Below are 13469 nucleotides of genomic sequence, written 5' to 3' on the forward strand. Positions count from 1 at the left end.
TGGACTCAGCCACAGACCCCTCTCCTCCCCTCCTCTTCCCCCCCCAAGCCCCTTCCCTTTCCTCTGTCCCGCCCCACCCCTTCCCCCAACACACTTTTACCTGCTTGGGTGTGTGTCTGTGGGGAGTGAGGGGCACCATCAGGGCTGGGGGAGGGTGTGAAGGGCCTTTAATTTTAATCATGGATTTCGGGTTTTCTATCAGAGAATTTGTGATTTTTTAAATCGGGGAAAACCAGGATCCCTGGAGATAACAGACCTGATTACCCACCCATTAGCCCTATTGTCTCCGCAAGTTTGTGTACACACAGTCAAGCCCTTACCTTTCTCTAACAGTGCAAAGTTTCAAGAAATTAAACAAATAAAGGATATCAAAAAAACAAGAATGCACTTTTTGTAGAAAAAAGTGATTAAATCGAGGCTTCCTGACCAGTGATTTAAATTGATTTGTTGAAATCAAACCCACCTTGCCAGTGAAGGAAGGGAATATAAAAAGGTGAACTTAGAAGGACCACTGAAACCATACCACTGAACCCCCTTCCCATTTGGGGAAATTCCAGACTCCTATGTTGGAAACGTTCATGTACAGTGAAACACCGTAATGCGAACACCGTTAATTGCTGTTGTTGACTTAGCTCCCATCTGAAGTGAGTGGAATAATTCATAGCCAAAATAGATCTGAGGTTTCTTCAAACTAAGTAGTAGTTAATATGCAAGAGGTAAGGATTTCTTAGGATGGTATCTTTGATTGGACCAGCCATAGGGCTTGAATGGTCTGAGCATTGAGAGCCAGCACAGCATAGTAAAACAAAACAGTTCTGAGAGAGCTGGGGGAGAAATTTCCAGGGGTAACAGACAAACAATTAGCAGAAGAAACGTAGCTGATTACTGGGAGATCAAAGTCTATCAATAGGGAGAAAGGGTTTTTTTTCCTCTTAAATGTGTGGGGAGAATTCAGGGATTAGGTTGGTAGGCATTATTATGACTACTTCAAACCAAAAGCACTCAAAAAACTAACATATTTTATGCAAACACTTCCAACTTCCCCAAGTCAAGAAAAGAAATGAGACACTGCTCTGCGTGTTTGCTGAACTGAAAATGAAACAAAATTTAATCAGTTTTAGTTTTGGTTTTGCTTTCACTTGAAGTCTGAGATTAAGTAAGAATTTTAGCTTTGGTTTTGATTTGACCTGCACAGCCAATTAGGTGAATTCATCATTTGATTTTTGGTTTGGATGATTATGTGTGTGTATTTACCCTCCTGTTTACAAATTTATAAAACATATATATATACTCTCTCGCACACTCCTAGGGATAATCACCTGAAAAACCTTAATTACAACTTTGAAACTGCCATACTTGCCTAATATTGTTTTGGCATCCATTCACTGGTACTTATGAATTTTATGAAACAATGGATTTTTAGGAATGGAAAAATTTCCACGGAAAAGTAAAGCACTTGGAAAATTTTCCGCCCCGCATCTCTGCTATCATGCCATAGAAAGCTCCAACCAGCTATAAAGTTAGACCTCAAAAATGTGTACTAACTTTGTAGCTGGTTGCTATCAAATTTTAATTTGCACGTGTAGCAGGGAAACATCATGTAGAAGTGAGTCTTTTATCTCATGTACTTTGCCATAGTAATTCAAATCTTTGTAAGTTCTCAAATCACAAGGATTTGACTGAAAAGGTTAGACACCAAAACAAAACTCTGTGTATATTACTTGTTTCTATATCATCCTAACACTTACTCATTATTCATATTATTGGCTGCATTCAGTAAATGTTCAGGATTAAAAACCACTTGGGGTAAAACAGAATGTAAGCTGATTCAGTTGAAACCTGCCTAAGAATGTTCCATAAGGAGAAAAATAGACCTGACTTGCAAAATAAATGATCAGACAACACTAGATAAAGTTTGCTCCCTCTAAGAAAATGGGCTTTTGGATTGCCGTGGCCTAGAACAAGATGATTATAACACAGTAAAACAGTTGCTAAAGCAACGCGGAGATTCCCACCCCAGCCTCTGTTCTTATTACTTAGCCACTCAACTGTGTTTTGGGACTGATTGGGCAGTCTTGAACCTCCAGAAACAGAACCTCTGCAGTATTTAATGGATTCAAGTATTGATAATGCTATAAAAACTATAATGTATAAATACAGTGTATATAATAAACATGTAATATAAAAATCATACTGCATAATTTTGGAGGCAGGCAGACACTGAAGCAGAGCACTGTGGCTAAACACATCCCTTTATCTTCTCTCAGTTTGGCTATGTCCACGAATATGAGACTTTCAGTGATAATAGAAAATGTACACCAAACAAATCCATTTATCAGGATGTAAAACTTTTGAACATAGTAAAACAGACCATCTCAAAACTGCAAATGATTATTTTTGTGAGAGACATTTCATGCTTATAATTTAAAGCATGGGTGCTAAACATACCGCCCATGGGCTGAATCCAGCCCACAGAGCTGCTCCATTTAGCCCACCATGCTACCATAGTAGGCCAGGGAATTAGGGGGTGTGCTTAGTGGGGGGTTGGGCCTGTCATGGAATATCAGGAATATAAGAAGTACCATGCTGAATCAGACCAGTGGTCCATCTAGCCTAGTATCCTGTGTCCAGTAGTGGCAGGAGTGAATGCTTTAAGAGGGAGAGCATTTAACCGGATGTATCTAGAGTAGTAGTTCTCAATAGGGATGCTGTGAGGAGATGAGATAAGCACTTGCTTCTCCCTGTCCAGCCACTGTTCAAGGAGGTAAGCACCTTGTCTCTTGCTCTGATGCAAGGAGGTCACATTTGTCCCTGCCGGACCCCTGTAAGGAGTTAAGTACTCATACCTCTTTCTCCCCTCCCCAGCCCTCTCCTGCATGGAAGGAATTAAGCACAGGCTCATCTGTGCCTGGTTCCAGTGCAAGGAATAAGCTCATGATTGTCCCTGCCCTGCTGCTCTGTGGGGAACTCTGACCCCCTCATCTCTCAGGAGTTGAGTGTTTCAATAAATCAGTTACTGGGTTGGGGTACTGGTCAATTCACAGGAGTTAGAGGGGTATTAGGAGCCTAAAAAAGGTTGAGAACCATTGATCTGGAGTGATCTGTTCCTTGTTCATTACCCTCGTTGGCATCCACCATTAGTGATTTAGATACAAGAACGTAAGTGCCATACCAGGTTAGACAGACAGTCTACGTAGCTCTCTACCCTGTCTCCGACAGTGACAAAAATAGATACTGGAAGAAGATTGAACCAAATAGATGTGAAGAGATCTCTCTCCTGTCCATTACCCTCCCTGACATCCGCTGTTATTGGTTTAGAGATGCTAGAGGAAGGAGCTCTAAATGTTCTGTTCAAAAGCTATTCATAGATCTGTCATCCATGAATTGGTCTAGTTCCTTTTTGAACCTGGCTATACTTACTATCTGTCTACAATTTCTAGTAATGAATTCCACAAGTCAACTACATCCTGTGTTAAAAAGTATTTTCTCTTGTTAGTGTTAAACATGTCTCCTCCTAATTTCAGTGTGTGCCCCCTAGTTTTAGTATTCTGGAATTTGGTGAATAACAGTTCCCTATTCACTTTGTCCATCCCCTTCATGATTCTTCATAATTGAGGGGCCCCATTGAACATTACTGTTCATGGCAGGTGTGCAATTGAGGGCTGTCCTGACACAGCCATGTTCTGTTTGGCCTGCTTCTGCTTCTCTGAAGTCAGGGGGTGGGAGGGGAGGGAGAAGGAAGAAGCGTGGGGGAAAGAAGGGACATGGGGGGCGGATTGAGGCCCCCATGATGGAGTGAGTAGGGCTGGGGCAGGCACAGGCACTGCCCACTTGGGATGGAGCAGGGCGCAGGACGGAGCTATGTGCGGCTCATGTGGGGGTGGGGGAGGGGGGCATCTCCTGGGGGAGGCTGGGGGGCATGTGCCCCCAAGATTTGTGCAAGGCAAAAGCATGCTTCCCTCTGAAGGCCAGGGCCAGGTGCTGCGCCAACCTCTTCCCGGCATGGGGGCTGGGCCAGGGCTGCACTCAGAGCAGAGGTGGCAGACAATGGCAGCACTGGGAGGGGCAGCCATGGGAGGGTTACGGCGAATTTTGGGGTGGCTGCAGCCCATTCCGTAGCCCCCCTCCCAGTGCCACCACCTACCCCACCCCCACCCACCCTGAGTGCAACTCTAGCCCAACCCTCCCACTGGGAAGAGGTCGGCGCAGCCCCTGGCCCCATCCCGCAGCCTACACTTACCCCACGCACAAATCTGCGGGGCACATGCCCCCCATACCTCCCCTGGGGGTGTACGCAGTGGCGGGAGTGATGCCCCCTCTTTACTTCCCCATCCCCTGCCCCAGCTGGGCAGCTGCCTGTCCCTGCCCCAGCCCCACTCCCTCCCTTACTGTGGGGACCTTGATCACCCCCTCCCCTCCCAGTGCCTCTTTCCCCACAACAGACTTACTGGTCAGATACTGCTCTTCAAGCTGTTGGGCTGAATTCCTTGCCATGTGCATGTTGTGGTTGTGCACATGCACGTGGCATTTATTGGTGGCATTATCGGCCACATCAACCAAAAAAAGCCAATTGCCGATAATGTCAATTTTTGACATTTTTATTGGTGCTGATATGATATGGACCAGTATATCGGTGCATCTCTAACAAGGAGATCCCTGGGGACATGAGGAATGCTAACATTGTGTCTTCAAGAAGAGATAAGTCTCTGTGTGGGGACTATTGAGGTACCTCCCTCCTTTCTTTCCACAGCATGGAAAATCCTTGCCCACATCCTCCTGAACCATCTTCTGTCTCTTGCTAAGAAAATTGTGCTGGTATCTCCATGTGGTTTCAGATCATTCTATGGGGCAATTGACATGATCGTTGTTGCCTACCAGGTCCAAGAAAAGTGTTGGGAACAGCATCAGAACCTGTCTTTGGCCTTCATTGACCTCACTAAGGCCTTTGCTTCCATCAGTTGCAAAGCCTTGTGGAAAGCACTGGCTAGATTTGGATGTCCAGTAAAGTACATCAAGGTCCAGAGGCTTCTCCCCAGCCAGATGACTGCACCCATTCTATGTAGTGGATCAGAGAGTAATCTGTTTGTCATCTGAATTTGGGTCAAGCCACGATGTGTCCTCCCCCCAACTCTGTTCTCAGTTTTTTTTACAGTCATCCTGGTTCTCGTTAAGGACCACCTACCTTTCAGAAGTGCCATTGAATGCTGAATGGAGGGAGAGCTCTTCAATCTGGGATGTTTTCAGTCAAAAACCAAAGTCCTCAAAACAGCTATTCTTGACCTTTAATATGCTGACAACTTGACTGTCCTTGCATACACTAAAAAAAACCTCCAAACCACACTGGATCTTTTCGGAGAAGTCTACTGAGCTTTGGGCTTCCCTCTCAGCATTGGGAAGACTAAAGTGCTTTATTAGCCTACCCTGGGCGACGAATGTGACCCCATGCTGCAAATTACCATTGAGGGAAAGAACCCTGGCAATAGTCGAGCACTTCTACCTATCTTGGTAGCTACCTTTTTCAGAGAGTGAACATTGAGATTTAGCACCGGATCTAGTGCACAAGTGTGCCTCCTTTGGGAAATTGCTTTGGTGTGTTTTTATTCAGTGCAGTTTCCTGAAAGAGATCAAAATCTAGGTCTGCAATTCAGTCATCATCCCCACTCTCCTCTATGGATGTGAAATGTGGGTGACCTCCTGTGGTCATTTCAAGAGCACAGGAAAGGAGAGTTTGTTGCATAAACAAACCCAGCAATTTTTTCATCAGTTATCTCTTGCTGTAATCTGCTCTTATTCTTACTACAAACTTATCTATGGTCCTTTCTGGATGATAGAGATTTTTTTTCTTTTTGCTACAGGGGATAGATGACATATTTGACTGAAACACTGGTATCATTAACAGATAACTCTGAAACTATAGACAGTGATGATGATGATGTTGAAGATGGATAGTCAGAATCTTGTATGTTCAGGAGGATCCATCCTCAACAAAAAAAGTCAATGCAGTCATTACAGTACTGCTCATTTAGCAGTGACACATTACACTCAGTACTACTTTAGAAGTAAAACTATAAAAGGAAGGTCTGCCTGTTTCAGCCATTATTTTATATCACAACAGCATTAAAAATATGGTAGTCCCATAAAGTCATAACTATAGTTTTGTTCAAGCATTTTAATGAGAATTCAAGTAGTCCAAATGTCCACCCTAAAGATATGGACAAGGCAGGCAGGCAGTCCTTAAGGAAGAAGTATGAAATGAGGAAGTCTACTGACCTGGAGATCCTGCATGTTCAGACATGTTTCATTTATTGCCTTCAAAACAGCTTCCTCCTGAGAAGGAGTGCTTCTCATGATGTTGTTTCATTTTGGGCAACCAAGCCTTGATTTTCTTTGTTGCACTGCTTGCATTTTGTATGCATGACTGTCTTACCCACAAATAGAGGAATTTCATTAAAATGTTCCCAAATAGGGTCTCTGTTATGGCCTGGCAAGCCTGCTGCCTTGATAGATTTTCCCTTCGACCATATAATTCCATTGCTAGATCTCAAATAAATGCAGAGGTTATACCTAGAAACTTATCCCTCAAGGCTTCTGGAATATTCTGTGCAAAATTAATAGATTCATAGACATTAGGGTCGGAAGGGACCTCAATAGATCATTGAGTCCGACCCCCTGCATAGGCAGGAAAGAGGGCTGGGTCTAGATGGCCCCAGCTAGATGCCTATCTAACCTCCTCTTGCACACCCCCAGGGGTAGGGGAGAGCACCACCTCCCTTGGGAGCCCATTCCAGACTTTGGCCACTCTAACTGTGAAGAAGTTCTTCCTAATGTCCAGTCTAAATCTGCTCTCTGCTAGCTTGTGGCCATTATTTCTTGTAACCCCCAGGGGCGCCTTGGTGAGTAAAACCTCACCAATTCCCTTCTGTGCCCCCATGATGAACTTATAGGCAGCTACAAGGGCGCCTCTCAACCGTCTCTTGCGGAGGCTGAAGAGGTCCAGGTGCCCTAGTCTCTCCTCATAGGGCTTGGCCTGCAAGCCCTTAACTATATAAGTGGCCCTTCTCTGGACCCTCTCCAGGTTATTCACATCCCTCTTGAAGTGCGGCACCCAAAATTGCACGCAGTACTCCAACTGCGGTCTGACCAGCGCCCGATAGAGGGGAAGTATCACCTCCTTGGTTCTGTTTGTCATGCATCTGCTGATGCACGATAAAGTGCCATTAGCTTTTCTGATGACTTCGTCACACTGCCGACTCATGTTCATCTTGGAGTCCACTAGGACTCCAAGATCCCTTTCTGCTTCCATGTCACCAAGCAGGTCATTTCCTAGGCAGTAGGTATGCTGCAGTAGGTATACATTTTTCCTCCCTAGGTGCAGCACTTTGCATTTCTCCTTGTTGAATTGCATTCTGTTGTTTTCTGCCCATTTGTCCAACCTGTCCAGGTCTGCTTGTAGTTGTTCCCTGCCCTCCGGTGTGTCCACTTCTCCCCACAGTTTTGTGTCATCCGCAAACTTGGACAGAGTACACTTCACTCCCTCGTCCAAGTCGCTGATGAAGACATTGAAGAGTATCGGTCCAAGGACCGAGCCCTGTGGGACCCCACTGCCCACACCCTTCCAGGTCGATACCGACCCATCCACTACGACTCTCTGGGTGTGACCCTCTAACCAATTCGCCACCCACCGGACCGTGCAGTCATCCAAGTCACAGCCTCTTAACTTGTTCACCAGTATGATGTGGGATACTGTATCGAAGGCCTTCCTGAAGTCTAAGTAAATGACGTCTACCCCTACTCCTGCGTCCAGGTGTTTTGTAACCTGGTCATAAAAAGAGACTAGATTAGTCAGGCATGATCTACTTGCTACGAACCTGTGCTGGTTTCCCCTCAGCATAATTTTTCCTGCCGGGCTCTCGCAAATGTGAGCCTTGATAATTTTTTTGAAGACTTTGCCAAGGATGGAGGTGAGACTGACTGGCCTATAGTTTCCTGGGTCCTCCTTCCTCCCCTTCTTGAAAATGGGGACCACATTGGCCCTTTTTCAGTCCTCCGGGACCTGGCCCGTGTGCCATGAGTGTTCAGATATTCCCGCTAGTGGCTGTGCATTGACGTCAGTCAGTGCATTCAGTACCCTCAGATGGATCTCATCCGGGCCTGCCGACTTAAACGCATTCAGTTCCTCCAAGTGACTCTGCACCATCTCAGGGTCTACGCTTGGTAGTCTGGCGCCCTGCTGCTGCCTCTCTACAATCCCAGCGAGAGACTTGTCTTGCCCCTCGCTTAGGAACACTGAGGCAAAGAACTCATTGAGGAGTTCAGCCTTGTCCCCCCTCTCCATCACCAATTGCTTATGCCCATTTAGTAGAGGTCCTATTCCACCCTGGGCCTCCCTTTTACTCCCTATATATCTAAAAAAACAAATTTTTGTTATCCTTAACTTAGGATGCCATCCTCAGCTCCATGGTAGCTTTGGCCTGTCTAACCGCCTCCCTATAAGAAATGTTTCTCTCTTATTTCTGCTGCCCCTCCCTCCTTGCATTTATCTCCAGACGACTCCTCCTTGCCCAGATCTACTCCACCTGCAACAATTGTCTATTCATTTTAACTCCTTTAAACTGCAATATTAGAGAGAGATTGGGCTTCACTCTATATACACAAACTTGTAGGGAGACAGTAGGGCTCATGGGTAGGTAATCTGGTTTGTTGTCTTTCATCTCCATATACTGCTGTTAACAAGGATGTTATCTCTGGAGAGACAAATCCACAGTTTGAGAACTGAAACTAAGCATCACAGAGGTGCTTAATGGGATCTTCTAGACTGAGCACTGAGTCCCATTGGGTAGAATGGTTTTCTTTAATCTTTACTAATCTATAGAGCAGCCTCTGGGAGCCCCATAAGATTGGGCCCCTAATATAGTCCATGACCTGTTGTAACCTATTTATAAAACTTTTCTAAAAAGGTTACATGAATATATTGTCTCAAAGATATCTTTGATCTTTAACATATCTTACATTAAAACTATCTTTGTGTAGGTTTATTTTTTTTAAAGCATCTTAACAAAAAACCCCTATTAAATCAAAACATCTGATTTAAATAAAAAATTGTGGTTTTATTTTTTTAAAATTGTTGATTTTTTTTATCTATGCTGGCTTTTCTGCAAGTTCTTAAAGTTTAGGTATAGTATTATTGTTCATTGTTATATCTTTTCCTTCTTTCTCTTCCACAGCAGCTCTTTAATTCTTAACTGTCTGTATCTGTTTCAGGGCACTGAAAGAGCCTAAAGAGTTGAACTTCATTTTTGGAGTGAATATTGAGCAACGGGATTTGGATGGCATGTTTATCTATAACTGCAGTCGTCTGATTAAGATGTATGAGAAGGTGGGCCCACAGCTGGAGGGTGGCATGTGAGTTACTTTCAGAAATCTTCAGAGAGTTGTTTGCTTGTTGGCATGGTACAGCAGGGCAGGCTGCCTATGGGGAACATGGTCTTCCACAGGAATCCAAGATTTCAATTATTTCAGTTTCATACACAATCAGAATCTGGGTTTGTTAAATGGGACATATATAATTTAAAGATTCCTCAATTAAGATTAACTTTTGCACAGAGATGAATGTTCACTTTGCAGTGGCATACTTTTTTCTGCTTTATGTCAGCATTTGGTACTGGGGGCCTTAAATAGCCAGCAGAATTGAAAGATTATAATCAACCATTATTAATCTTTGGGGAAAGGGTAAATAAGGTAGTCTACTGAGGTGAAGAGAAAACGCAGCATTTAAAACAAGGAATCTTTTCTGTGGACCGCTAGTAAAACAGGTTATTTGTCTTTAGATGATTCCTCAGAATGCATCCCAAATCTCTGGGATTTAGAGAGCTGATCTTACATTAACACTGAAAAAATAGCAGCATGGTTTCACTGTTTCGAATTCTGCTAAATGGGCTATGTGTTAAATAGACAAACTAAAGTTGCAGTGTATGATTGATGATAGCTGTTTCTAATACTTCTGATTTGGACAGGTAACTTTGTGGATTTTAGCAGTCAAGCAGTGTGTCATGGTGTGTTTTTCACCTCCTAGGGCATGTGGTGGAGTGCTGGGAGTGGTGGATGTACCCTACTTGGTTTTGGAGCCCACACACAATAAACAGGACTTTGCTGATGCAAAGGAGTATCGACACTTGCTGAAGGCAATGGGGGAGCACTTGGCACAATATTGGAAGGATGTTGCCATAGGTAATGAGGCTTCATAACTTCACAGGTACAGGTGGGATGGGAATCTTGGTGGATATACAGGGCAGAGGGAAACGTTTGCCAGAGATGAAGCATAAGGTGGTAATAGTGGTGGTAATGACAACCTGCTGAATCTTGTTATTTTGTTTTTGTTTTTCCTTCTAGCCCAGAGGGGGATCATCAAGTTCTGGGATGAATTTGGTTATTTATCAGCAAACTGGAACCAACCACCATCTAGTGATTTACGCTATAAACGCCGAAGAGCCATGGAAATTCCCACTACAATTCAGTGTGGTGTGTTTATGTTGACACAGATAGCAGGGTGACCAGGACTGAGACCCCTATTTCATATGGCATGTGGGGGGCAATAATTTCTGTTATGCACGGGAGGAGTAGGTCTTGGGTGGGCAGCATTTGCTAAGAAGACCCCTAGATCCTATTTTCCTTTTAGTTCTGGCACACAGTTGACAGTGGCTTCTGCTCCTATAAATGCCCCTTCAGTGCTTGCTTGATTTTTTTCATTGTGTAGGAGGGAGACCCCTCTCTGTTACAAGCTGAATTTCCTCTGAAGATTCTGTAAAGCAGGAGGTTCTTTAGTTGACCTTGGAGAGCATGGGATAAAAATTGTTATAGCTGCTAGAAGTTGGGCATAGCATTGTTATCTGAAAAGCTGAAGTGGTCTCATCGTCACATCAGTATTACATATTACATTTTCAAAATGCATTGAAGAGAGAACCTACGTAGTCACTTGTATTCCAGAGACACGTTGAGGTACTAAATGACTCAGTTCTTAAAGTGCAGTGATATAAAGGTGACAGTAAATGACTACTTACTCAAGTTGACTGCTCCCTTGTGTACCTGATTTAGGAACCTGTTGAATGATCTAATGTAGGCTCCTGCCTGATACATTGTTAATGTTTTATCCAAGTTTTAATTACATAATCTCATGCTTTTGCATAATTGCCAGAGAAAGAACCAGCCAAACTCTGAGATGAAAGCAGATTTTGGGGACTGGCTTTTCAAAATTATGTTTTTCTAACTGTATGTGCAGACTGACCATGCAGCCACATGCAATTTTCATGGTATGTTAGCCAGAACAGAACCATACTTCAGCCACTGTGATTTTTCTCACCACATCTCCAAGGTTGAACTGATCAGATTTAGGGTCTGGAAAGAATTCCCTCCCTCACCTGGTTTTCTGGGAGCTTTGGGAGCAATGAGTAAGAATAGCCATAATATTAGATGTGTTCTCACTCGGGCACCCCTGTGCATTGAGGAGTCATATCCCTTTTTGGCTTCCACCCAAGTGATTTGTTTTTTAAAGAAAAAAGTTTGACACAGTGATATGTTCTGGAGAGAGATGAAAGATGATCTTATAAGGTCTCTCCCAGCCCCTAACATCTATGAATCTGTGTTCCAGTAGCTGGAGAGGCTGCTTGTCACCAGGCTGATGCCTTGAGTAGTCATCAGATGTTTAGTTGTAAAATGGGCTTTCGGTGAAACCAGGAATGGGCTGCATTTTGTGTCATTTCATCTGTGCCACTGACTATAGTATGTTTTATATAACAGATCTGTGTCTGAAATGGCGGACCCTCCCATTCCAGCTGAGTTCCGTGGAGAAGAATTACCCTGATAGTTGGGTGTGCAATATGAACCCTGATCCTGAACAGGATAGGTAAGTGTGTGGGCCATGGTAGGAAACTGGTGTTAATATCCCTTGGTTTTTCTGAGCTCTGCCTCCTTTAGGACAGATTTGATGTAGTGAATAATGGTGCTGTGCAGTAAACTAAACCCACAAGCTCAGTGCATCAGGATGTTTCATGAGCAGTGGTGAAAGAGTTAAAGAAATTGCTATTAAACACCATAACTTGGTTTGTTAACATACTCGATTGGCTGCATAGGAAAAATGATCAGCTTTCTTCACGTTTTGTTGTTGGTTGTAGCCATGTTGGTCTAAGGACATAGACATGCAAGGTTTTAACTATTTAGTTGGTCTAATAAAAGGTATCACATCTACCCAAAGAACCTTGCTTTCAGGTTTGGTCAACACTACAGTTAGAAATATAATTGTAGGTATGTGAGGGCGTGTCCATACTAATTTTAGATGAGCTAGCTTGGCTGGAGTAATGAAGACATGGCAATGCAAATTTAGCAGAGGCTGTTGATCTGAATATATAACCATAGTCTGTAATGGACTTATACAGTCTCCTGCCTTATGCTTGCTGCCCAGGTTAGTATGGGTATACCTACCTATAACGTAATCACATTTAGTTACAGTCATACAGTCATAGACTTATTTTGCACTACCTTTGACATTTTATACTTGCCTGAGAAACTGCCTTAGCACATGAGGTTTTCCTCATGCACTAGTTGCAGTGTAAGAATAGTTTTAGAGCCGGGGCAGCAAACAGTTTAATCTGGTCCACAGTGCCCACTAACAAATTGTGCCCCGCCCAGTGCTTCTGCCCACAAGGGTGGAAGGGAGGTGCCCATGTATACCCTGCCCCTCCAAACCTACCCTATTGTGCCTTGCTCTCACCCTTGTGGGCAGAAGGGCCGGCCTGGCCAGGAGCAGCTTTGCCATCTCTGCAGCTGCTGGGGACCCCTGCTCGGCTTCCCCTGCCTCCAGATCGCTCTGGGCAGCAGGTAGGAAACAGGCGGGGATACAGCTGCAGCTGAACAGGAACATGAAGCATGGGGCTGGGGCTGGTGGCAGCGTGGAGCCTGTGCCCTGGGGGGTGGCGGCAGTGCAGAGCTTGGCTGGGCAGGGTGTGAGGGATTGTAGTGGGGTGTGGGGACCTCCATCACACTTCTCCATGGCATGCAGCCCCAGCAGGCAGGCAGTGGCAGCAGCAGAAGGCAGGGGCACTCAGGGCACTCTGGCCAGCGCTGCACGTTGCGGTGAGGGGCACAGCCTCCATCAGGCAGTCTGTATTGCCAGCACTCCTCACCACATACATGTAGCCTCTGCACTTGCATGGCATGGGAGGGAAGCCCCACATGCTGGAGCTCGCTGCCTTCCCCACCAGAGCTGTGCAGCATGGGAGGGAAGCCCTGGGCACCTTCCCCTGGGGGGCAGGGAAGGCAGCTGGCTCCAGCGCATGGGCTTTCCCTCCCATGCTTGGCAAGTGCAGAGAGTATTGGCGATAGAGACAGGCCTGCAGAGACTGTGCTCCTTGCTGTGATGTGCAGTCCTGGATGCAGCTGTGCCCCACTGGGCACCAGCACCTGGGCTGGGCACGAGT

At 44.9% G+C, this 13469-nt stretch overlaps 1 protein-coding gene across 3 annotated transcripts in view; it reads left to right on the forward strand.

Annotated features, from left to right (window-relative positions):
• The window catches only part of MORC2 (MORC family CW-type zinc finger 2), a 111252-nt gene that overhangs the window by 53782 nt on the left and 44001 nt on the right, over positions 1 to 13469 (forward strand). For all 3 annotated transcript variants that reach the window (XM_006028088.3, XM_006028089.3, XM_025209444.1), the window contains 4 exons: positions 9262 to 9402; positions 10073 to 10227; positions 10390 to 10518; positions 11794 to 11899. In XM_006028088.3, coding sequence (XP_006028150.1) covers positions 9262 to 9402; positions 10073 to 10227; positions 10390 to 10518; positions 11794 to 11899 — 531 coding nt within the window. The remainder of the gene's footprint in view (positions 1 to 9261; positions 9403 to 10072; positions 10228 to 10389; positions 10519 to 11793; positions 11900 to 13469) is intronic.

This window comes from Alligator sinensis, unplaced genomic scaffold (assembly GCF_000455745.1).
Source record: "Alligator sinensis unplaced genomic scaffold, ASM45574v1 scaffold642_1, whole genome shotgun sequence".
In the NCBI taxonomy this organism is placed as follows: domain Eukaryota; kingdom Metazoa; phylum Chordata; order Crocodylia; family Alligatoridae; genus Alligator; species Alligator sinensis.